Below are 24,553 nucleotides of genomic sequence, written 5' to 3' on the forward strand. Positions count from 1 at the left end.
CCTCATCCAGTCCCGCGACATGGACAACATGAGCAAGGGTCAGAGAAGGACAAAGGTAAATGTTTAAAGAAAAGGCCCAACCCCAACACAACCCTCTTCTACTGAATACTCTGGTTCCTTTTCATCCCTCCGCCTGCTCAGCGGCTTTGCTGCATTTGGAGCCCCTCCTTGCCTTTGCGCCCTCCATGCTGCACTCTTTTCCACCTACTTGCCTTTCTGGTTCTTCTCTCTGTGTCTTCTGCTGAATCCTGATAGAGGCATACCTTAAGCCTCATTCTCCAGCCTCTTCTTTTCTTTCCTAACATTCCTACTGTCTGAGTGCCTTCATTCATTTTCTTTCTCTCCTTGCCATCTCCACGCGTGATTCCCAAACCAGAGCTATGGACTGACCCCTCATTTCCACTCAAATCCCATCACACACCCTCCTGGGGCCTACAGGACATGTTGCTTAGAAAGCAGGATTCCCCAGGATGGGGTCCTACTTTCCTTTCTAGTTCTTCCCCCAACACTCCTGATGCCACCACCAACACATGCTCTGGGCTCCAGCCTGGGAGCTGCTTGCAGTTCTTGGAAGCTCCCATGATGTCCTCCACCCTGCCCTGCCCTTGCCCAAGCCACGTCCTCTACCCAGAATGCCCTTCTCCCTCCCTCCCCTACAGTTCCTGGAGTCTGGAAACAATGCGTGCATCAGGAGGCCTCCCACTAGGCTGAGCGGGGCCTTCTCCTCCCATGCTGCCCACTTCTGAGCACCGGCTATACTGCAACACCCGTGCTTGAGTCCTGTTTGTCTTCCCCTGTGAGGCAGTGATCTCTTTGAGGGCAGGAACTATGTCTCATTTATTGCTGGATCCCTGGAGCCTGGCACATAGGAAGGCATAGTGGATGTGTTATCACCATCTCCAAATCAACATTCCCAAACATTCCCCATCAGCCCTGCATCCTGATGTCATTTTCTACAGATTCAGTCTGCAAGGTATCTTTGATGGCTTCCTTTTGTTCTACGTGCATTGATGATATTTCCACCACAGTTTCCCACGAATTAGCATTTGTTCATGGCCACACTCACCATCTTATCTCTTTGGCTAGACTAGGTTTCCTCCAAAGGATCCTGCCCAGTTCCCTGGCCTGGAAACTGCCTGATCCAAGCCACCCTGCACACAGTCTCCAGATTCCTGGCTCTAAATTTTGCCCACACTTTGACACACAAGGCCCAAGACCTCCTGCTATCCCCATGCCTCCTATGTCCTCCTCATTCTCTGTGCCTTCTCACCATCCAGCCCAGAAGCTCTCCTTACCCACCCCTGCACACCACAGGAATGCTTAGTGGGTGTGTTATCACCATCTCAAAATCAACATTCCCAAACATTCCTTTTGCTTCCATCGTTCCCCTTCCATCTGCTGCTCACATTTTAAACCTCTTTCCTCCATGGAGTTTATCCAGCTAAATCCTCTGTTATCGGTTCAACCATGCCCTAAACCTCAAATTTATGTGTTGAAGTTCCATCCCTCAATAACTCAGGATGTAACCTTATTTGGGTTGTTGCAGATGTAATTAGTTAAGATGAAGTCATGACCGAATGGGGGGATCCAGGCCAATAAGGTTGTGCGCCTAGGAAAGGGGGAACTTTGGACACAGAGATATGCACACAGGGAGAATGTCATGTGAGGGCATGCAGGGAGAATACGGCCATCCACAAGCCAAAAACACAGCCCTGGGATAGATCCCTTCTCCACAGCTCTCAGAAGGAGCCAGCGCTGCTGACTCCTTGATTGTGGACTTCTAGCTCCCAGAACTTTGAGACTATAAGGCTTAGAGACAATAAACCCACGCTGGATTGAACCAAATAGCAAACAACCCCCATACCAGTTTCCCTTGGTTTTTGATCCCCTTCTCGTTTCCACGCTTAGTTTATCCAGCTGTACCAGAGCTGTTTGCCTGCTGCCTTAAAGCTGTTCTCTGTGTCACGAGCACATTTCTGATGCCCTAACAAGATTCTGATTCCTCCAGGGTAGGACTCGCCTTTGTGCTTCTTCTTCATCCCTGACAGGGCTTGGTACTTTGCTGACCTACAGAGCTAGCTGAATTAAATTGAATTTACCCTGGAGGGTGATTTTTTGCTTCTTGTCCATATATTAGAGTTTTTCTAAACCCATGGGGGTCAGATGAGAGACCACAGGCTCTAGAGTACCAGGAGGGTGACAAACCATTAGCCCTATGGTCCCCTGTTGACCTCGGAGAGCATTCGGAGTCACAGGATGCTGGGCTGGAAGGGACCGCAGGGACAGAACACTTAGTCCAACCCTCCCATTGTATAGAAGAGGTTGCTGAGACCCAGGGATGTTCAGGGATGTCACAGCATAGACAGCAAGAGGCAGAGCTGGCACCTGAACTGGATCCCCTGACTCCTAGACCAGCGCTGGGACAAGGACTGCCTACTGTGTGAGAAGGGGGACCTGTGCAAGAGCAATAGGGCAAGTCAACAGCTGCAGGCCTCATGATTTACAGAAGCATCAACACAGTTAATGTGAAGGGAGAGGCCATGGGACAAGGGCATGGAACAGGCAGTGCAGCTGAGAGCTCTACAAGATGAAGGGCCTCCTGGAAAGTCAGTGCCATGCAGGGTAAGTGATGGTCACTCTGTGTGGGCAGCGTGCAGTGGTCATGTGGTGTCCTGCCACAGCCCAGCAGGTTCCTCTCACCAGTCAGGATTAGGAGTCACCTGAGGGGACACAGCCATGGGCCCATGTGTGGCTGTGCACCCTACCACCACTGTGTCTTGCACTGAATTGGTTCTGGGGCACAACTAATGGGAAACCAAGAGCCCCAAGTAAAAGCCCAAGCCTTCCCAAAACAAAGTCAAGAAAGAAACACACATTAGCATTCAGCATCTTACTGCAAGAAGGCTTTGGGTCCAAATGCAGGAATATATTACAGTAAACGATTGAGTAACATTGTAGCCGTGCAGCATGCAGCCCTTCAAAATTATGCTCTGAAGAGCTTTAATGACCTGAGCAAATACATATGATATATTAGGCGGAAAATGCAGGCTTAACTCAGGGTGTATACGGTGTGAGCTCAACGGTGTAAAGCAATATGCACAGCAGGGAAGTGCTCTAAGATGTTTGCAGTGTTGTCAGTGATTTTTAACCTACTCTTTTTTTCTATGTATATTGCAAATTTCTATGGTGAGCACGTAGTATTTACTGAGCTTAAAGATAATTGCGTTTTAATGTTAAATACACTAATTCTGTGTTTATAAGGAAATATAAGCCGTCAGGCGTGACATCATTCTTTGTGGCTTTGCAATGATCATACTGCTATGCTTTCCAGAAATGATTTCTCCAGCCAAGAAGAAATCCCGTCCCAGGGCTGTCAATGCATTTACTCACATTCTGAATATTTCTGGAGTTGGTCAAATTCTTCTGGAGTGAGGGAGACCCACCGTTCTTCACCCATTTTTAAACTTTGTGTGAGTGGCTAAAGGGTAGTGATGGAGTTTTGTTCACTAGGCTGAAGTGGAGGCCCAGCCCAGGGCCTGGCTCATTGCAGGTTTGCGATGTAAGCCTTTCAGGAGACTTCTGGGAGCACTCAAGTGTATACAGCAGCAGCAGGCACCTCTCAGAAGATGAGACAAGATCTCTGCTATTCCTTAGGCAACATCCTCCTGTCTGTATTCAAGGTAAATTCAGAAATCCTGGCTCTTCCTAGATAGAAGCAGAAAAGACATTGTAAATGAGAATGTTAAAAAAAAAAAAGGCCCCAAACGTTCTTTGCTGAAAGATCTAGAGGGGACAATTGTTCAATGGTTCTTAAGGATGGTTCTCCCCTTAGAGAGGTCTGAAGAGGGCACAACGACAGTTGTCTGGCTGGGGGTGAGAGTTGAGGGGCAAGCTGTGGCCTGTATGAATAGGTGGGCCATACTACTCAGCTCTGGGAAATGTTCCGTGTGTCACATGAGAGGTGGTATTAGAGCTGCCTAAGAGCATCCTCAGGGCATAAAAATGCCTTAGGCTATTGGATGCTTCATGAGTAATTACAGGAACAGGAGCCTATGCAGCCATTCTGTCCTGCACTGATTTCTAAATTCCACCGTGATAGCTCTGGTGAGCCGTTTTGGAATAACCCCAAGGCTGGCTAACATCTAGTGACTGAAGCAGTTCTCTGTCCTCTTAGAGCCATAAAAAGGGAGTTAGAGGAATGGGCTGCTGGCCTCAATGAGGCCGGGAAATGGGGATGGATTCAAACAAACACTGAGAATTTTTCCTTTGAGCCTCTCATACTGTGGGTCATTAAATCAGTTTTGTGGTTGTGAAATTGATGTAATGAGTCACAACAAGCACGTAAACACATGAAATGGAATAGGGTAGAATGAGATGGAGTTGAAAACACTAGAGTGCATCTACCACAGTAAGGGGATGTATTATGTCATAAGACTTTTCCTTCAGTTATACACCCATGGTTATACTGATCATATTGTGAAGTGTCTTTCTTATTCTCAGTTGAGGTTACAAGCATGGTTGGGAAGCCACCAACCTAAAAAGGTGAGAAATAAAGACCAACTGAAACACAGGCTCTACTGTTGCCAAAGAACAAGCACAGTTTTAACAAAACAGGATCCATCCTGAGGGCCAACTGCAAGGCAAGTCTGGGGTTCCTGGAGCATATGAGCAGTGCTGGATGAGACGACCAAGTTGGGAGGTATATATGGACCATTCTCTGGGGAAATGTGTAGACTGGTTGTTTTGGACCTGGAGAGTGAACTAGAGCTGAGGGAAGATGCTGGAGAGAGAGAGATTCTAGCTTTATAAAGAAAACCTTCCATTAACCAGAATGCATGGCAAGGAAATGAGAGACCCACATTCCTGGGGACATTAAGTTCTAGTCTCTCGCCTTGAGAAGTCCAACTCTCTCCTTAATCCAGCCAGCTCGACTCTGCTCCTTGGCACATGCTACTGTCAAGGTCATCAGTGACCTAGCTGCCAAATCCAGCAGGCACCTTTCAGTCCTTCCTCGGCTTGTTTCTCTCTCTGCAATCTTTCTTTGCCATGGCAGAAAACTTCCACCTAGAAACTCTCTTATGTTTCTGGGTGTTTCTTGTCAGTCTCCTTCAGCCTCTTCTTTTGCCATCTTTAAATATTGAAATGTTTCCACAGCAAAGACATAGAATCAGCCTAAATGTCTATCAGTGGAAGACTGGATAAAGCAAATGTAGTACATATACACCACGGAATACTACACAGCCATAAAAAAGAATGAGATCCTGTTCCTTGCAGCAACATGGACGGAGCTGGAGGACATTATCCTAAGTGAACTAATACAGGAACAGAAATCCAGATACAGCACATCCTCACTTATAAGTGGGAGCTGAACACTGAGAACACAGGGACACAAAGAAGGGAACGATAGGTACTGGGGCCTACTTGAAGGTGGAGGATGGGAGGAGGGAGAGAACTGAAAAACTACCTACTGGGTACTATGCTTATTACCTGAGTGACAAAATAATCTGTACAGCAAACCCCCGTGACTTGTGATTTACCCATATAACAAACCTGCACAAGAACCCTTGAACCTAAAATAAAAGTGAAAGAAAAAATTGGCGCTTCCAAAATCCTGTCCTCAGCCCTCTTCTCACTCTACATCCCTTCCCTGATGGACCTCATCCACCTCCAAGCTTTAATGACCCCCGGCATGCTGCGGCAGCCCTGAGCTCTCTCCTTGGTCTGAATCTGAATATTCAGATATTCAGATGCCTTAATCCAGATCTGTATATCCAACCATCTACTGTGACTCCCTTGTGTGTCCCAAACCACCCCTGATCTGCATCTTCCAGTGTCCCCAGCCGCTCAGGTTATGCCCAAGAGAAGCCAGTGCCCAGGTCAGAGGCAGGAGGCTCAGCTAAGCTCCTCCCCTTTTCTCTCCTGCCAAATCCAGGCACAGCCCCGGAGTTTGACTGTCCACTGTGTGCTCCCACTTGTCCATCACACCAGTCCTGGCATTAACTCAGACCTTCTTTATCTCTTGCCTGGCCTTTGACAACAGCCTCCTGCTGCTCTCCCTGCCTTGCGCTTTGTTCTCCTCCCCTTGGTCTGCTCTTTAAATTGCCAACCAGATCACATCTCTCTCGGTAATAAAATTCTTCAGCAGTTTCTACTGCCTGTAGAATAAGATGTAATCTTCTTTTCACGATACACAAAGCTCTTTATGATCTGGCTCCTGATGATCAATTTAGTACGAAAGTGAGGAGTATCCTTTAGAAACTTTTGCCATCGTGCCAGGGAATCTAGCATTGCAACCACTGTCACCACTGCTGCTGCTATCAATGAATGGACCTGTACTTTACTCTGTGCTATATGCTTTATATACATTATGTAACTTAGTCCTCTTAATAACATGTCAATTCAATATTGCTGTCCCTGTTTTGCAGATGAGAAAAAAATGAGGCTAGGTGTTTAGTAAACATGGTGAGGAGAAAGAAGGAGCCACTAGTGCTTCTGTTTAAGAATGCCTCCTGCTGGGTGCGGTGGCTTATGCCTGTAATCCCAGCACTTTGGGAGGCTAAGATGGGCGGATCATGAGGTCAGGAGATCGAGACCATCCTGGCCAACATGGTGAAACCCTGTCTCTACTAAAAATACAAAAATTAGCTGGGTGTGGCCAGGCGCAGTGGCTCACGCCTGTAATCCCACCACTTTGGGAGGCCGAGACGGGCGGATCACAAGGTCAGGAGATCGAGACCATCCTGGCTAACACGGTGAAACCCCGTCTCTCCTAAAAACACAAAAAAATTAGCCAGGCATGGTGGTGGGCACCTGTAGTTCCAGCTACTCAGGAGGCTGAGGCAGAAGAATGGTTTGAACCCAGGATGCGGACCTTGCAGTGATCTGAGATTGTGCCACTGCATTCCAGCCTGGGCAACAGAGTCAGACTCCGTCTCAAAAAAAAAAAAAAAAAATTAGCTGGGTGTCGTGGCGCATGCTTGTAATCCCAGCTACTCGGGAGGCTGAGGCAGGAGAATCGCTTGAACCAGGGAGTCAGAGGTTGCAGTGAGCCAAGATCACACTACTGCACTCCAGCCTGGCGACAGAGTGAGAGTCTGTCAAAAAAAAAAAAAAAAAAAAAGAATGCCTCCATGGCCTGGGCATTCTGCACACCTTCAGAAGCACAGAGGGAGATCTAAGAGGATGCAGAGGCACACTGCATGACAGAACAACACTGAACTAAAACCAGAAGGCAGAGAATTTGAATCTGGGCTCTGCCCTTCTGAGCTATTTCACCCTAGACATATTTTTCATCCCTTGAACTTTGGTTTCTTCATCTAAAACATGAAGATATTAATGAAAAAGCTTACTGGGTTGGTGTTAGGATTAAGTGGGTTAATATATGCAACAAACATAAAAACAAAATCCCCACTTGGTGCAATGCCTGCACATAGCAAACACTCAATAAATGATTGTTATTATCATCCAGTTGCAAATACAACATGTAGCAATGTGGCTTAAACGATCAGCTGAAAAAAAAAACCCAAAATAACCCCATTAAAAAGTGGGCAAAGGGCACAAACACACTCTTCTCAAAAGAAGACAATACAAGTGGCCAACAAACACGAAAAAATGCTCAACATTGCTAATCATCAGATACATGCACATCAAAACCATGACTATTATTAAAAAGACAAAAAATAACAGATACTGGTGAGGCTTTGGAGAAAAGGGAATGCCTATACACTGCTGGTGGGAATGTAAATTAGTTCAGTCACCATGGAAAGCAGGTTGGAGATTTCTCGAAGAACTTAAAACAGACTTCCCATGCAATGCAGCAATCCCGTTACTGGGTATACATCCAAAGGAAAATAAGTAGTTCCACAAAAAAGACATGTGCACTCATATGTTCATCACAGCACTATTCACAGTAGCAAAGACATGGAATCAACCTGGATTTATCCAATTTATCCATTTATCCAATGATGGACTGGATGGATAAAGAAAATGTAATGCACATATACCATACAATACTACACAGCCGTAAAAAAGAATGAAATCATGTCCTTTGCAGCAACATGGATGCAGCTTGAGGCCATTATCCAAAATGAATTAACACAGGAATAGAAAATACCAAATACCAAATAGAAAATATGTGAAAACCAAATACTACATGTTCTTACTTATAAGTGGGAGCTAAACATTGGGAACATATGGACATAAATATGGAAGTAAAAGACACTGGGGATTACTAGAGGGGGCAGGGGGAAGGGGCAAAGACTGAAAAACTGAAAAACTGAAAAATTGGGTACTATGCTCACTACCTGGGTGATGGGATCATTCATACTCCAAAGTCAACATCATGCAATATACTCAGGTAACAAACTTGCCCCTGTACCCCCTGAATAATAGTTGAAATTTTAAAAAATCAGCTGGCAGTAGTCGAGTAGAAAGTTTCTAGTATTGTGCCACAGGTTTCTGAACTTGATCTGATACTGCTCCAGGTTGTTGTAATTTTGTAATTACTCATCCAACCCTTATCCACTAGTTTTAGCGTCCACTAATGATTATTGCCTGGATTAATTATTACAATGATACTGATTTTCTAATTCCATCATTCCCTTTATATTTGTTAGTTAGGATCTATTGTAAGTAAGAGCTTTCCCTTCTTGTTATTTATATCAATTTATATGTCTACTATAAATAAAGATAAATTATAAATATATAAAGAATATATATGTGTGTATAAAAACTGCATTTATATGTAATATATATTTATTTTCACAGATTCTTATTTTATTCTGTGGGTTACAAATCTGTTGCTATCTTCGACTCTCAGATTATTCCAGATTTGATCAGTGGAAGCTCAGTCAAGGTGGCGATCTGTTCTTTAGATATATCTCAGTCATTTTTTCAGCACATCCTTATTTTCTAGCACTACAAAATGTTTCAGGCTCATCTCGTACTTCCTCAGCTCAAGTGCTAAAATCAGTCATTTCTCTAAGGAGTTCCTTTGGTGAAGAATGGCATTTGAAGCCAAAGCTTGGGTACCACGTATGCTCACTGCTGCTGGGGTGTCATTGCTTCTAGGCCCTATCAAGGACAGAGCTAGAAAATAGATGCGTGTGCTGGGCGTGGTGGCTCATGCCTGTGATCCCAGCACTTTTGGAGGCCGAGGCGGAAGGATCACTTGAGCCCAGGAGTTTGAGACCAGCCTGGCCAACATGGCGAAGCTCTGTCTCTATTAAAAATACAAAAATTAGCTGGGTGTGGTGGTACATGCCTGTGGTCCCAGCTACTTAGGAGGCTGAGGCAGGAGAATTGCTCGAACCTGGGAGGTGGGGGTTGGATGTTGCAGCGAGCCGAGATCCTGCCACTGCACTCCAGCCTGGGTGACAGAGTGAGACACTGTCTCAAAAAAAAAAAAAAATAGATGTATGTACACAGATACACACACACACACACCCCTCATCTCTCTCTCTCTCTCTCTCTGTTAAATACCTTGAGTTCATACTTACGCCTCCAACTCCAGTCCAACATTACAAAGTCAATTGTAGCCTTCCCTTCCTTCCATATTTTTTAACTATCTTCTCTAACAAGCTTTGTTTCCATCATCTACAACATACTTATTTGCTTAATACACAGAAAGTAGTTTCAGAATTGCCAGTCCACACCTCTGTGAAAAACAAAATAGACTTCAAGATTTGTTTACAGTTCTATTGTTTTCAGGCAACAGCAAATCCTCAAAATGCTACTCTCAAAAGTTACGTAGGTTAGTTCTTTCTCACTCCCATCAGTTTCTGTTTGTATTTCATTTTAGGATGTTTTCTTCATATCCACTGATTCTTTTTCAGTATGGTTCCAAAGTCAAAACTATATAGAAAGATATATTCAGCCAGGCGTTGGTGGCTCACACCTGTAATCCCAGCACTTTGGGAGGCTGAGCCAGGCAGATGCTTGAGCCCAGGAGTTCTAGACCAGCCTGAGCAATATGGCAAAACCCCGTCTTTACAAAAAATACAAACAAAAAAATTCACCAGGCATGGTGGTGTGCGTCTGTGGTCCCAGATACCCAGGAGGCTGAGGTGGGAAGATCACCTGAGCCTGAGGGATCAAGGCTGCACTGAACTATAATTGCACCACTGCACTCCAGCCTGAGCAGCAGAGTGGGATCCCGTCTCAAAACAAAAACAAAAAGAAAAAGATATACTCAGAGAAGTATCCCTCATTCCTCTTACTCTTTTCCCATCTCCTCTTTTCTATCTTATTCTCACTCACCCTTATAGTATCTAGTTTATACTTCCTGTGTTTAGTTTTGGACATGTGAGAAGATATGTGAATATCTTATTTCCCCCTTTCCTTCTCCTTCTCCTCCTCCTCCTCCTCCTTATTCTTTTTCTTCTTTTTTTTTTTTTTTTTGAGGCGTGGTTTCTCTCCATCACCCATGCTGGAGAGCAGTAGTGGAATCACAGCTCACAGCAGCCTTGAACTCCTGGGTTAAGCAATCCTCCCACTTCAGCAGCCCCCTCCCAGCCCTCCCAGTAGAGTAGCTGGGACTAGAGGTGTATGCCACTATGACCTGCTAATTTTTTTTTTTTTTTTTTACTTTTTGTAGAGACAGTGTCTTACTATGTTGCCCAGGCTGGTCTCGAACTCCTGGGCTCAAGTGATCCATCTGCCTCGGTCTCCCAAAGTGCTGAGATTATATGTGAGCCTCTGTGCCTGGCTTCCCTTTCTTTCTAATACAAAAGGTAGCACATTATAGATCATCATCTGCATATTGTTTTTTCACCAATCAATACATCCTATGAATCACACCATACCTGTTCATAGAGATCTTTCTCATTTAGAATTAAATTGGACTCTGACACTTATCTCCTTAAAATCCTTCAGAGGCCTCCCTTGGCCTCCAGGAAAAAAAGAGCTGTCTCCTTAGCTAGTTCCACAAGGTTCTTTACCTGTGGTAATAACTCACCTCCCCATTCTCACCCCCATTACCTCCTGCCCCACACATTCCACCTTCCAGCCAAATCTACCTTCTGTCTACTCTTAGCACTAGCAAAGTGCCTGGATGTGGGAGGACCCCATAAGCATTATGGCCTGACAAACACACCATGCCTTTGATCTACTTGAAATGCCCTTTACTCCTTCTTTCCTAAAACAAATCTCTACTCATCTCTTTAGATCCAGATTAAAAGGTCACTTCTTTTCTATAGCTTTTTGGAACTCTTTGAGCAAATTTGCCTGTTCTCCCAGCTGTGTTCCACAGAATCCTATGTATTTCTCTATTGCGGTGGTTGATGATTCCCTGTGGGGGACAGACACCCAAACAGCTATTAATAATTAACATACAAGCTGGCAAGAGAAGTGATGCAGATATGTCCAGAGATTTATGGGGTCATCTAATGTGTCTGAAGCAGGCACAAGGAATCAGGAAAAGCTTCCTGAAGGAGCTGATGCTCCTGCTGAGGAGGGGTGATGAGGTGATGTGGTATACATTGCTATAACTCAACAAATGTTCATATTATCATTATCATGGTTGTTCCATTGTAGCTCAGTGCTTGAATTCACAGTGGAAAGAGCTACACCATTCTTTTTTTTTTTTTTTTTTTTTTTTCTTGAGATTGAGTTTTGCTCTGCCGCCCAGACTGGAGTGTTGTGGCATGATCTCAGCTCACTGCAACCTCCACCTCCTGGGTTCAAGTGATTCTCCTGCCTCAGCCTCCCGAGTAGCTGGGACTACAGGCACCTGCCACCACGCCCGGCTAATTTTTGTATTTTTTGTAGAGACGAGGTTTCACCACCATGTTGGCCAGGCTGGTCTCGAACTCCTGACCTCAGGTGATCTGCCTGCCTCAGCCTCCCACAGTGCTGGGATTACAGATGTGAGCCACTGCACCCGGCCTTACACCATTCTTTATTTCCTTCAAGAAAAGTTAGGGGCCTAAAACATTGCCTGACTCTCCAGATGGTATCCCACATGACAGCCCGCCTCTGTCTTCTGCCCTTTGATGAAGGTGACAGCTGACAGCCAGGAGGGCTTTCTCTAGCTCACGAAGCTCGGCACTTCCCTCAGCAGCCTGCTCCATCACTCCCCTCTCAGAGGCTCTTTGTAGTATGAACAATCTTCTTATTACCACCCCAAGCATCTTTTCTGACAGAAAAAATTGAATAGGATTTTCTAAATAAAACTCAGATTGGATATTGTCTGACTTGGGTAGGAGAAGAGTATTTTATGTCTCTACAGCTATGTCACTCTGAGCAATTGCTTCAGCTCCTTTGGCCTCAGTTTCCTTGTCTATAAAATGAGGGGGTGGGAATAATGGTTTCTAATGCATTTTCTAGCTCTGCAATTTTATATACTGGATCAAATTCTATTTGTTCTGTACAGATGTCAGCATGGAAATCACAAGTCAGGAGGAAGAAGGCAAATTCAATGAGTATTGAATTGCACCCTGGGTCTCTCTATTCATTTGAATGAATCAGCCATACCCAATTATCCAGGAACAAACACCTCCTCATCTCCTCTTTGCTCTCCTAAAAACATTAATTCATGAATATGACATCAGATTGGAGAAGCCTATTTATGTGCATTTGAAGGTTTATTACAAAGCCATAATGAGTACATGTTCATAAGGGAAGAAAGACTAAAAGCTACAAAGATAAAAACCCCTTTCTCTTCTCAGACTTGTGGAAAGTCACAACTTGACAAGTGCCCCATCTCTGGCTTTTACTCCTACTGTTCCTTCTTCAACTCTATAACTCTTATGCAGGCTTTGGAGTTTAGTTCAAATTGCACCTGAAGATGCCCTCTTTAATTGCCCAGACCTGGCTGGGCATATCTTGTCTGCTCTCCAGTAGCACTTTGGGTTTTTCTCCATTATGACATTTACTGCAGTGCATGTACTTACCAACTGTCTTCTCTACAGGACTTTGAACTCCTTCAGGACAGAAAGAGTATCCTGTCTGCTTTGCAGCTCTAGCTACTACAAGATTTCTAAGAGTTCATTTTTTGACACTAGAAAAATGATTCTCAACCTTTTATTGACCAAGATCATTTTCATGGAGTCAAAGTTCCTACCACATCTATTTACGTGTCCCTATAGAGGAGGAACTGGGTGATAAAAAGAATTCAAGAAGAACAAAAGACGCAAGTTGCAGTACAATTGTTGATAGTATCACTTATAAGTCACTTAATTTACCATAAAATATACATCAACACTCACATTTTATATTAAAATAATGACCTACACAAGTATAGGCTATCAGGGTTATAAAGTTATAACAGATATAGACTTATAATCAAGTTACTTTATTATGCTTAATCTGATAGTATTTTGTAAGTTACATAAGTTGCTTGAATTTATCAATGAACTGTCACTATTGTGGTCGTCATTTACATTGGTGGTCCCCCAAACCACGCTTCCTGATATTTATGCCCTTTCTAGTTTCTTCCCTTGAGTCCGGGCTGCACCTGTAACTTGCCCTAAACAAGAGAGTGCATTAGAAGTGGTGCTGTGCCAGTGTCAAGCATAAGCCTTGAGAAGGCCTGGCAGCTCCCACTTGTGAGTTCCTAAGGGCACTGAACTGCCATGTAAGAAGTTCAGCCATTTTGCTGGAGAGATCACATAGAGACCACATGGAGAGGCCACGTGGATGAAGGGAGATCTAACATTACAGAGAGGAGAACTGAGCAACCCAGCTGATGACAAGAACTGAAGCCCAAGATGTAAGACCCCAGTCAAGCCATTCCAGCCAGCACCCAGTCATCTAAGTCATCCTAGCTGTGTTGTGAGACAAGAAGCCATTTGGGATTTCACAGCCTTGGCAGACATCACACGTGGAGCAGAGATAACCCATCCCCGCTCAGCCTGGTCTGGATTCCCAATGCACAGAAACACATAGACGAATAACATAATTGTGGAGCAACAACATTTTGGGGCAGTTAGTTACGTAATCGTAGATAACCAAGACAACTACACAAGCACTTTTAGGGGCAGGTTATGCATGTGTCTATTTGGCAACAGAATCTGCATGATTCATGCTTGAACTGCAACTTATTCATGTCTTAAAATCTAGTAATTGGAAAATTATAGGCTAAAAATACCTTCGATGCAAATATGTATCACTGCCTGCTGTAGGGTTAGCCAAATATCCTTCACAAACTAATATGATAATGATGAAGTCAAGTGAACTATAATTTCTAATTAATAAGCAAGAATAGCAGTAGCTGAAAACCACAACCAACTCAAAGCAAGACTGACATGCAATGACAACAACGGGGCCTTCCCCAGGTCACAGGATTCTAACCATCTGCTTGAGTGTGGGGGCTGTAGCTGCTGAGCATTTAGAAGCAGCCTGATTTCACAGATAACTGAATTAAAGCCCTTGGGGAACTTTGCAATGATCTAATTTAAGTTTATGAGTGGTAAATATGAGTAATACCTAGTAACTCATTTAGCATATTACCGGCATATAGTCCTTAAATAAACATAAACATAAAAGTCTTGGGATTGCATTCTATCCATAAGAATTCAGAGACGATTTTCATTTGAGAGGTACTTTGTACACCATTAGTGGCCTCAGAGTGAATGTGAGAATCTCTGCCGCAAGATAGTCATGAAAATGTCAGGCTGAACCAAATGCCCAGGTGGGGGAGCTGGGAGTGGCTGGTACCCAGAAAAAGCTTTTGGGCTCCGAGGAGAAGTTGAGGACTGCTACTTTGGGGGTCTGTCTTTGGCACAGGCAGGCAGTGTTGGTCTAAGAAGAGTGTTTGTAGCTCAGGGGCATCACAATCTGAGGATCGGTCATTCATTCATTTGTTCACTTGCTCAACAAATCACTGTAATAACAAGCAATAGCAGCAACCTCCATTTATAGATTGCAACACATCTTGTGCTTTGCAAACTTCATCTGTAATAGTCACCAAACCCTGTGAGGAAGGTATGTTTTATGCCCATTTAACATCTGTAGAAGCAGGCCCAGAGTAATTCTCCCAAGTTGTCCTACTAGTAAATGACGAGACTGTATAGGAATCTAAGTCTGTGTTGTTCCAAAGCTCATGGTAACATCTTTGGATGAATGAGTACTGAGCACCTAAGTGTTGAGCCTGTGCAGGTACAGATGCCATTAATAAGCCACCTGTGGAGATGCCACGCCCTGGTCCTCAACATGGAAGGGGAATGGAAGCCAGAAGAAAAACCATGGCCTGTTCCTGAAAAGCCAACATTATTTGAGGGAGGAAAAGCTATATTATATTAAACATGAGCACAAAATGGAATAGAATGCAAAATATCCAGGAAATTTGTAGGCAAAACATGGGACTTCGAAAGAAAACCTTGCTCTTGCCCTGGGGCCACCTCTGTGAAACCTGGGAGAGTTCACTCAGCTTCACCACTTGGGGCCCTTAACAGTGGAAATTTAAGGAAGCAGGGTTGTGAATAGCAATGGAAAAGTCTGATTCTGAACTCCAGTGCTGAGGGGCTGATGTAGGGAAGGGATTGTGAGTAGAGGTCTCCTTTATGAAATTACTACCTGGGGAAGCGTCTGCCCTAGACTCATGCCTTGTGTCAGGGAGACTTCTGCCCAGAGCACCAAGCACAAGTCTGGCTTTGGAATTAGAGACCAGAATTCAGATCTTGGCTCTATCCTATATAACTGTGTGACATTAGCAAGTTCTTCTTCATCTCTAAATGGGAATGGTGAAAATATTAACACATGCTTCCCAAGGTTATTATGAGATTATTTGTATAATGTTTATTACGGTTTGAATGTTTGTCCTCTCCAAAATTCATGTTGAAATTTAATCTCCAAAGTGGCAGTATTGAGAGGTGAGGCCTTTAAGAGGTAATTGGGTCCTGAGGACACTGCCCTAGTGAATGGATTAATCCATTCATGGATTAATGGTCTATCATGGGAGGGGAACTGGTGGCTTTATAAGAAGAGGAAGCGAGATCTGAACTAACACGTTCAGCCCCCTCACCGTATGATGCCCTGCACCACCTTGGGACTCTATGGAGAATCACCACCAGTAAGAAGGGCCTCACCAGATGCAGTCCCTCAACCTTGGACTTCTCACCCTCCATAACCATAAGAAATAAGTTCCTTTTCTCTGTAAGTTACCCAGCTTCAGGTATCCCGTTATAAGCAGCAGAAAATGGACTAAGTGTTTATGAGAGCATCACTAGTAAAACTTTCTATCAGTGGCTTTGAAAGCGTGGTCCTCATCCCAGCAGCATCAGCACCACCGGGGGAACGTGTTAGGAAGGCAAATTCTTGGAACCCGCACCAGAGCTAGAGAAATTCAGGGAGGCCCAGCAACCTGCCTGTGTTTTGTAATCACTGCTTTACATTAATGTAAGGAACAGGACAAAGAAGAGAAACTTGGAGTATCTGGAGCTATTTCTTTTTCTTAATGGGGACCTTAAGCAGACAGATTTTGGGTCTGTCAAATCAGTTCCACTTTCCTGAGGCAGTTAAACATTATAGGGAAGCTGGAGGCCCATGACTGCCAGAAAACTGTCATCATGCCACACTCCTAAAATTGTCATGTTATGACTTATATTCCCTGCAGAATTTTCCTTTCTTTCCAATCTGGATGTGTTTTTCATACTCCTTCTATAACATTTTGTGCAAAATATTCATCTAGAGAAGGCATAGAACAGGTAAGATTTTCCATCATGAAGCAAATGGACAAGAAACAAACCAAAAATCCAAGAAGGTAAGAAAATGACAGCTCCATTAAGGCTAGCAGCTCATTCCCACACCAGAAATGGACCTGTCAGCGAAGAGACATTGCAGAGCCCTGGGCATGAGTATGGGGCTTGGGCAGGTCTAGAAAGACAGCTCTGTAAAAATGCCTAGGTATTGTGGTGATAGCGGCGTGGAATGTACGTGTGTGTGTGTTTTAACAGTAACCACAACAAAACCCCACTAAAGAGAAAACACTCAAGTTTGGAACGGTGTGTAAATCCACGCTCAGCTTGGTAAGTTCCCATGGAGTAGAAGGAACTTGAGGTCAGCCATCCAATCATCATTCTCCACTTCATGAAGCGCTTGTGTTCTCCCTCCCCTCTCTCTTCTGCCAACGCCTGATCTCCTATTCTCTAATTCTCCTTTCCTTTTCCTTGTCCCCTTTTTGTTTCCCATAACAACATAAACAGCAGCAGCCGCTTACTGAGGGTCAACTATCTGTTCTATATTAATGCAATCCTTAAAATAATCTCTCAAGGTAAGTAATATTACACCTGGGACCAGGTTCCTTGCAGGAAACTGAGCAATCATTCAAACCCATGTCTGTCTGAATGCAAAGCCCATATTCCCCCACCCCACCCTGCATCTGTACTGCTTCTCAGACCTACAGAGATTATTAGTACCATCTCTAGATTGTAAACTGATGGAGGGTGGATTTACTGGTTCATTCCAGAAACCTAGGGCTGAGTTTATGGAAGGCTCTGGGTAGCCAGGTGCCTCTTCCTCCACCAACCAGCAGTGTCCTAATGGGCGATTATGTAGTAATGATTCGGCACTGTGGACAACAGCATCTAGAGGTGCATACACCTCATGCCTGGCCCAGACAATATGTCCCTGGATGGCCTCCTCTACCCCAGAGGTGTCTAGAACCCAGTTTGAAATAAATACTTCATTAATATTCAGTAACCTTTACAATGTGACAGATGGTCCTAAACAACTTGCACAAATTAGCTGGTTGACTCTTCATAACAACTCTGTTAGGTGGATGCAAATATTATGCTCATTTTAAAGCTGAGGAAACTGAAACACCGAGGTTAAGTAACTTGTCCTAGGTCACAGAGCTATTAATTAATGAATCCAGGATTCCAATCCTGGATTGGAATTATGTTATATGACACAAAGTTAACGGGCATTGGCTTGTGGCAGTACTTGGCATAAGAAAGTCATTGAGAAAATGCAAATATATCTGTAATAATTTTAAACATTGTCATTTGAATAAAGTACAACATTGAAATCATTTCACAGGGCGCTCATAAACCCCGGTTACAGAAACACCACAGCTTGATGGGGTTTGGAAACCAGAAAGGAAGAACAAATTAATTTTCTAAAGCAAATAAAAGGTGTTGTAAGACCTGGAGCCCTTGGGTCTAACCCAAGTCCTGGTATTTATTAGCTTGCCCAGGCTGGAGTTCAGTGGCGTGATCTCGGCTCACTGCAACCTTCGCCTCCTGGGTTCAAGTGATTCTCCTGCCTCAGCCTCCCAAGTAACTGGGACAACAGGCGCCTACTACTGCACCTGGCTAATTTTTTTTTATGTTTTTAGTAGAAACGGTGTTTCACCATATTGGTTAGGCTGGTCTCGAACTACTAACCTTGTGATCTGCCTGCCTTGGCCTAAGCAGTCAGTTCTACTCTCTATGCTTCAAGTTTCTCATTTGATAATTGTGGTGAGTGAAATAAGTAATATTTAAGCTCTTTTTAAACAGTAATTTCATTTTCCTTCCAGAAATGTTAGACATAAACCCTTTACTCTTGCCACATGGTATCTCGTGCCACCAGTTTAGGCTGGGGAATGCCTTTTGTTTTCATATTCATTTAAAGTGTACTCCATTGGATGGAAACAACAGTAAGATACTTTTGCCACCTACCAAATTGTTAACAACTTAAAAATAGTTAATATCCTTGTTGGTAGAAAGGAAGGAAACAGAAACTGTCCAATGCTGCTGGTGTGGAAGTAAATTAGCCAAGGTAACGCTATATGCCAATAGCCTTAAAATGTACATTTCCATGAAATTTTAGTTCTATAAGTTTATCTTAAGAAAGCAACTATGGACAGTAATAACAGTATCACTTTCACAACTACTACTATTATTTCCACAAGATTTCACCTCCCAGGACATTTGTGGCAGCACTGTTTATAATAGCAAAAAATCGAAACGATTTAAATGCCACACAATATAGGATTAAATAGCTTTTAGTATGTACATCTAAAATATTAAACTATACATATTTGTAGTAGGTGCTGAACTGTGCCAATCAGATCTCCCAGATACTTGGGAGTGGTGCTGGCAGACAGCTCTCACCTGTCAATTCTTTTCAGGAATTGCCTTAACTCTAAAAAGCTGCCTTGTCCAAGGTCATGTCCCCTTCTTGGGCAGCCCACACCCAGTGACTGGATGATACACAGTGGTACGGTATAAAAGCCTGGTCATCTCACCCCAACTGGGAACAACTCTGCAGGACCATCTCAGTCCAACTTCTCCCTTCACCAAGTTCCATTTCTGTCCCTTCCCTTCCACGAATGGTGATCCCAAGCGTACTCCCTAATAAAACTCATTAACACTTCTGCATGACAATCTCCATCTCAGAATCTGTATCCCAGGAAATTTCATTGGCAGCAATATGAAAATTAAGAAAAAGATCCATGCATTCTTAAGTAACTCCATGTTTAAAAAAATGTAAATATGAAGATTTTAAATATCAATGTAGTAGATTACAATTTGGTTGGAGCAATGCTTAAAGGACACTTTGTAGCCTTAAATAAATTTCTTAGAAAACAAAGTAGATGAAAACAAAAATAAATGAAGCCTCCAAATCAAGAAGCTGAAAAAGGGACACAGACGAAATCTAAGCGAAGCCAGAGAGGGCAGTAATAAAGATAAGGGCAGAGATTATCAACTAGCACTCAAAACAAAACAAAAAACTGGATAGTTTTGGTTAAAAGCAAAAGTCCTTTTGGTTGTTAATATTGTTGAAAAATCTAATAAAATAGGCAATCCTTTGGCAGAGTATGAGACAGAGAGAGAGAAGGGGAAGGAGGAGGAGGTAGAGGAAGAAGAAGAACCAGTAGCAATATTTGGAATGAAAAAGAAGACATAACTATAATGTAAGAGGTTTTATTAAATTATGAGACACTACTATATTCAACTTTATAGCACCACTTTCAAGAACCTAGATGAAATGGGAAAATTCTGCAAAAGTATAAGTGATCAAAAGTGACTCAAGAATTAGAAAAGCCTGACTAGTTCAATAATAGATAAAACTGAACCAATATTAAAAGGTCTACTTGCCCCACCCTCCTGGCCCAGACAATATTACAGGCAGTTCTAAGAGTCATCAAAAAACAGATAATTCTTCTCTTACATAAACCATTCCAGAGCATAGAAAAATATGTTAAGTTACAATTTATTCTATGAGGTTAGCATAACCCGGTAACAAACTGAACAAGGAAAATACAAAAACAAATTATAGACCAACCTCATCTAAATAGAGTAAAACCCCACATAAAATAGTAAAATTCAGTATAGCATTAAAAGAACAATAAACAGTTTATTTCAGTAAGGCAAGACTGGGTCAATGTTATAAAACCTATCAATATACTATATTAATAGAATATAAGAGAAATTCATATGACCATCTCAATACATGTAGAAAAAAATTAACAAAATTCAACACTGAAATATAATAAAAAAACAAACAAAAAAACAAACAAAACCTTTAAGCACATCAGAAGGTAAATGAAACATCCTTTAACTTCATGATGGCTATCCTCCAAAATCCCACAGCAAACTTCATATTTAAATGGTGAAATACTAGAAGCATTACCATTAAAATCAAGGACATGATAAGGATGCATGTTAGAAACTCTACTATTCAGCAATCTCAGTCTATGAGAGATCCCAGTTAATGCAATTAAATAAGACAAAATTAGAGGTATATAAATTGGAATAGAAAAGGCAAATCTGTCATTATTTTTAAGTGATATGATAGCAAACCTAGAAAAACCAAGAGATCACATAAATATAAATTATTAAGGGATCTCAGCAAAGTGACTGACACAAAATCAATATTAAAAAATTGCTGCTTTCCTTTACACTAGCAACAGCCAATTAGGAAATACAGCATAATAGAAAAAGATCTTTTTCAAAATTTTAATAAAAAGTAGAATGGGCTGGGCACAGTGGCTCATGCCTGTAATCTCAGCACTTAGGGAGGCCGAGGTGAGCAGATTGCCTGAGCCCAGGAGTTCAAGACCAGCTGGGAAACAGGGCAAAACCCTGTCTCTACAAAAAATTTTAAAAATGAGCTGGGTGTGATGGTGTATACCTGTAGTCCCAGCTACTCGGGAGACTGAGGTGGGAGAATCCCTTAAGCCCAGGAGACAGAGGTTGCAGTCAGCCAAGAACGAGCCACTGCACTCTAGCCCGGGCAACAGAGTGAGACCCTATCTCAAAAAAAAAAAAAAAAAAAAAAGAAAAAAAAGAAAAGTAGAATGTACATTGGAGTGAATCTAACAATTAATGTGCAAGACCTTCATGGAGAAAAATGGAGAAACCTATAGGCATTTGTAGCAGGACAATAGGGAAATCTAAATAAATGGATACATATTTTATTCACGGATAGGAAGGCTCACTTTAGTTCTGGTACTTACTAGCTATGTGACTGGTAAAATTTTTGAAATCTTTGTCTATCTAAGCCCTAGTTTATTCATGTGAGTGATAATGGAATCTCCCTTGTGGAGTTTTTTGTGACTATTAGAACTAGTAAACGTCATTTTAAAAACCTCTCAAAATTACATGCAATATTTGTAGTGGTACAAATATTCTTATGTAACTGTAAAAAAGAGAGATGTGAAAGGATATACATGAAATGTAATCATGGTTACTTCCAAGAAATACATAAAGTTTAGAAGTTGAGGTTTGGTTATCTGTAACGTTTTAATTCTTTTTTAAAAAGGGAATGTATTAATGTATTATTTATACTTTTTAAAAATTTGAAGGAAAGTCCTTATTTCTACTATCTCGGTCTGCTTCTTTCTATTTTTTTCTGGCACAACTCAATCTTTTCAAAGTTTACGTACAATGGTTAGAGATGGAGGCTTACGGAACATTGACTTGAAGGCAGATACCCAAGCAGTTACTGCATGGAACATATCAATGTATACTATGTATGAACACGTGTAATGTATGTGGGCTTACAGGATGAACAATATGTATTATGTCTTTTCATTCTTTATGAGTATTATTTATATACATGAGAATTTTAGTATCTGTGAACGATGCATGAATGTATACCATTGTTAAATAAATGAATCACCTTCACCTAAAGTTCCCCTACACCAGAAATTATAGAGGACTTTTTCTACCTTGAAATCCTGTTCTATCTTCTAGTTAGCTTATCCTTTCCTATAAAGTTGGTTAAAATAATGATGTTCAATGGGCAATTATGCTTGTGCATTTATCAAGCTTTTAGTATGTTTAAAATACTCTGCTAGGAGCTATGGGGGATGCAAAGATGAATTAGGATTACCTTAGCCATCAGTGAACTTAAAGCCCATTGGGGATATTACAGAGCTTCCATAAAAGCTATAGTACTGAGCTGTGTGTGCTAAGGGCTGTGGAGCTCAGAGAAAGAAGAGCTCAGCCAGCGATGATGTTGACATGGTTGACTGAGAAGAAAGAGCAGAAAAGACTCCTGTTTACTAACTGTGTCTTACATGCCTCCACCGGAGAGAGGAACTACTAAAATCAAAACCTCAAGACTCCTAAATTGGATGTAACTTTAAAAGAGGTTTTTTCATGCTATGAAATTATGTTTTTGTATTTTCAATTTCAATAAAAAATACAGCTAATGGGTTCCTCAGTTCAAACTAATTAGGAATGTGCTATTTCATTTCCCCCAAATCTTCCAAAATAACGAGCCCAGCTTACTGAAGCATGTGTGTGGGTTGTGGGGGTGGGTGGTATGCCAAGAGGCCTGTACGCTGGGGCCTGTGAGATATTGAAGGTTTCTCTGCTGCTCCTTTGTACCACTGGCTTCTGATGTGGAGCACAAAGTGTCAGCAGTACCCGGAAATCTATATCTGCCAGGAAACAGAAAACAGTATCACCCCAAGCTCCAACAAACCTGAGTCAGCATGTCCTCCATGACATTTCCTATATCTGTGGTCTTGAGCATACTATTTATTCTACTTAATCTCTTGAGCCCAAGTTTCCTCATCTGGAAAATGGGAATAGTGGTATCACCTTACACAGTAGGATTAAAGATAATGAATATAGGTTTCCCAGGGCCGTGCCTGGCACAGGTCTCCACAGATGTTAATTCCCTTCCCTTCCTCTTTATCAAACACAGGTAAATGTGCCAAGATTCCCTGACCCCTTGAGTGTCCTCATAAAATGGAGAAGTGGTTTAAAATGAGAGAAAGTATGAGTTTAGAGATGAAAAATCTTTGAGTAAGAGGATGGGAGGGAAAGAAGATGCTTTTCAGTACCAGCTGTAGAAGACAAAACACTGTAAATTTTCACCTTCATCTCTAGAAGCTGTTAATGAATAAGTAAATTTAAAAAACTATAAACTTTATGGAAACATCTGCTTGCAGGGGTTAGGAGTGGCTGGATGTGTGGGCCAGACTAATAACACTGGAGGGGTTGGGAGAAGAGCACAGAGTTAGTCATTTGGCTGAATGTGTTTAATAAATTACAACCCAATTGGAGGGACTGGCTCCCTGGGTGAGTCACTTTGAACTAGGCAAAAATAGCCAACAGAAACCAGCCCCAACTAAAGAAAAATAAATCATTTTATTTGATTGACTGACATTGTTTTGATCAGAGTGTGAAATCACATGCTGAGTTTAGTTTGGTCAGAAAGCCACGCTGTTGCTGATGGAATCACATGCACGTATTCATTCCTCTAACCACTTGCTAGATGTAACTTTTAAATATATAAATACTCTACTCTCAAACTTACCTTCCTCCCACGTCTATCTCCAAAACTAAACAACTAACTTTTTCAATGAAGAAGTCATTCTCCACATTTCCTGGGCTTGATACATTGGCTTTATTTACCTTTAGTCTCCTTCCCCTCTCTGAAATCTCAATACCAAATCAGACATCAATTCACCAAGTTTTGTCTTTTATCTTTCAGCTCTGCCCCCTTTCTCTCCATTAAATTCCTTGTAACGGCACCTCCAGTTTCTGGGTAGGGGCTTCTTAATGGCCCTAGCAGGTCTCTGGTCTCATAACTATCTTCTCACTCATTTTAGTCTGTTCTGCACATGAGACTACCGAAAACCACAAGCTTCAATTATTTTCCAGGTCAAGAACTAAACTATCAGTTTGTGTTCAGTGCATTTTCCAAGTATTCAAGGTACTTTATCTCCTAGGCTAACTGGATCTCCCACTAGTTTGAGGGGCGAGACTGTGAAGGACTTGGGAATAGGGATAATGTTGTCATTGTTCTTTCTGCTGATCATTGGGATTCTGGGATAACAAAGAAGCAGATATCACTAAGTGGCTGTAGATTTCTGGACCATGATTTATCATATGCTGGAAGGGTAAGTTCATGTCTGGTCATGAAGGACTTGCATCTACTAAGCATGGGGGACATGTATTTAGTACAGGGTGATGAGTAAGAGGATCAAAGAGCTGGGATAGAGCCAGATGCAGTGGTACACAACTGTAGTCCTAGCTACTTGGGAGGCTGAGGAAGGAAGATGGCTTGAGCCAAGAAGTTCAAGACCAACCTGGGCAATATAGTGAAACCCCCAACTCAGAAATAAAATAAAATATAAAAGAGTTGGGATGATACCATGATACCATGAATC

At 42.3% G+C, this 24,553-nt stretch overlaps 1 protein-coding gene across 10 annotated transcripts in view; it reads right to left on the minus strand.

The window, feature by feature from the left end:
• Positions 1 to 24,553, minus strand: part of DGKG (diacylglycerol kinase gamma) — a 228,162-nt gene that overhangs the window by 182,798 nt on the left and 20,811 nt on the right. For 9 of the 10 annotated variants that reach the window (XR_004670872.3, XR_004670871.3, XR_008624956.2 and 6 more), the window contains exon 2: positions 3,391 to 3,705. The exons of the other annotated variant lie outside the window; for it this stretch is intronic. Coding sequence is in view for 6 of the 9 variants with exons in the window: in XM_055110769.2 (XP_054966744.1) it covers positions 3,391 to 3,457 (67 nt within the window). In the remaining 3 variants the exon portion in view is untranslated. The remainder of the gene's footprint in view (positions 1 to 3,390; positions 3,706 to 24,553) is intronic. 10 annotated transcript variants of the gene reach the window in all.

Source organism: Pan paniscus, chromosome 2 (genome assembly GCF_029289425.2).
Source record: "Pan paniscus chromosome 2, NHGRI_mPanPan1-v2.0_pri, whole genome shotgun sequence".
Taxonomy (NCBI): Eukaryota; Metazoa; Chordata; class Mammalia; order Primates; family Hominidae; genus Pan; species Pan paniscus.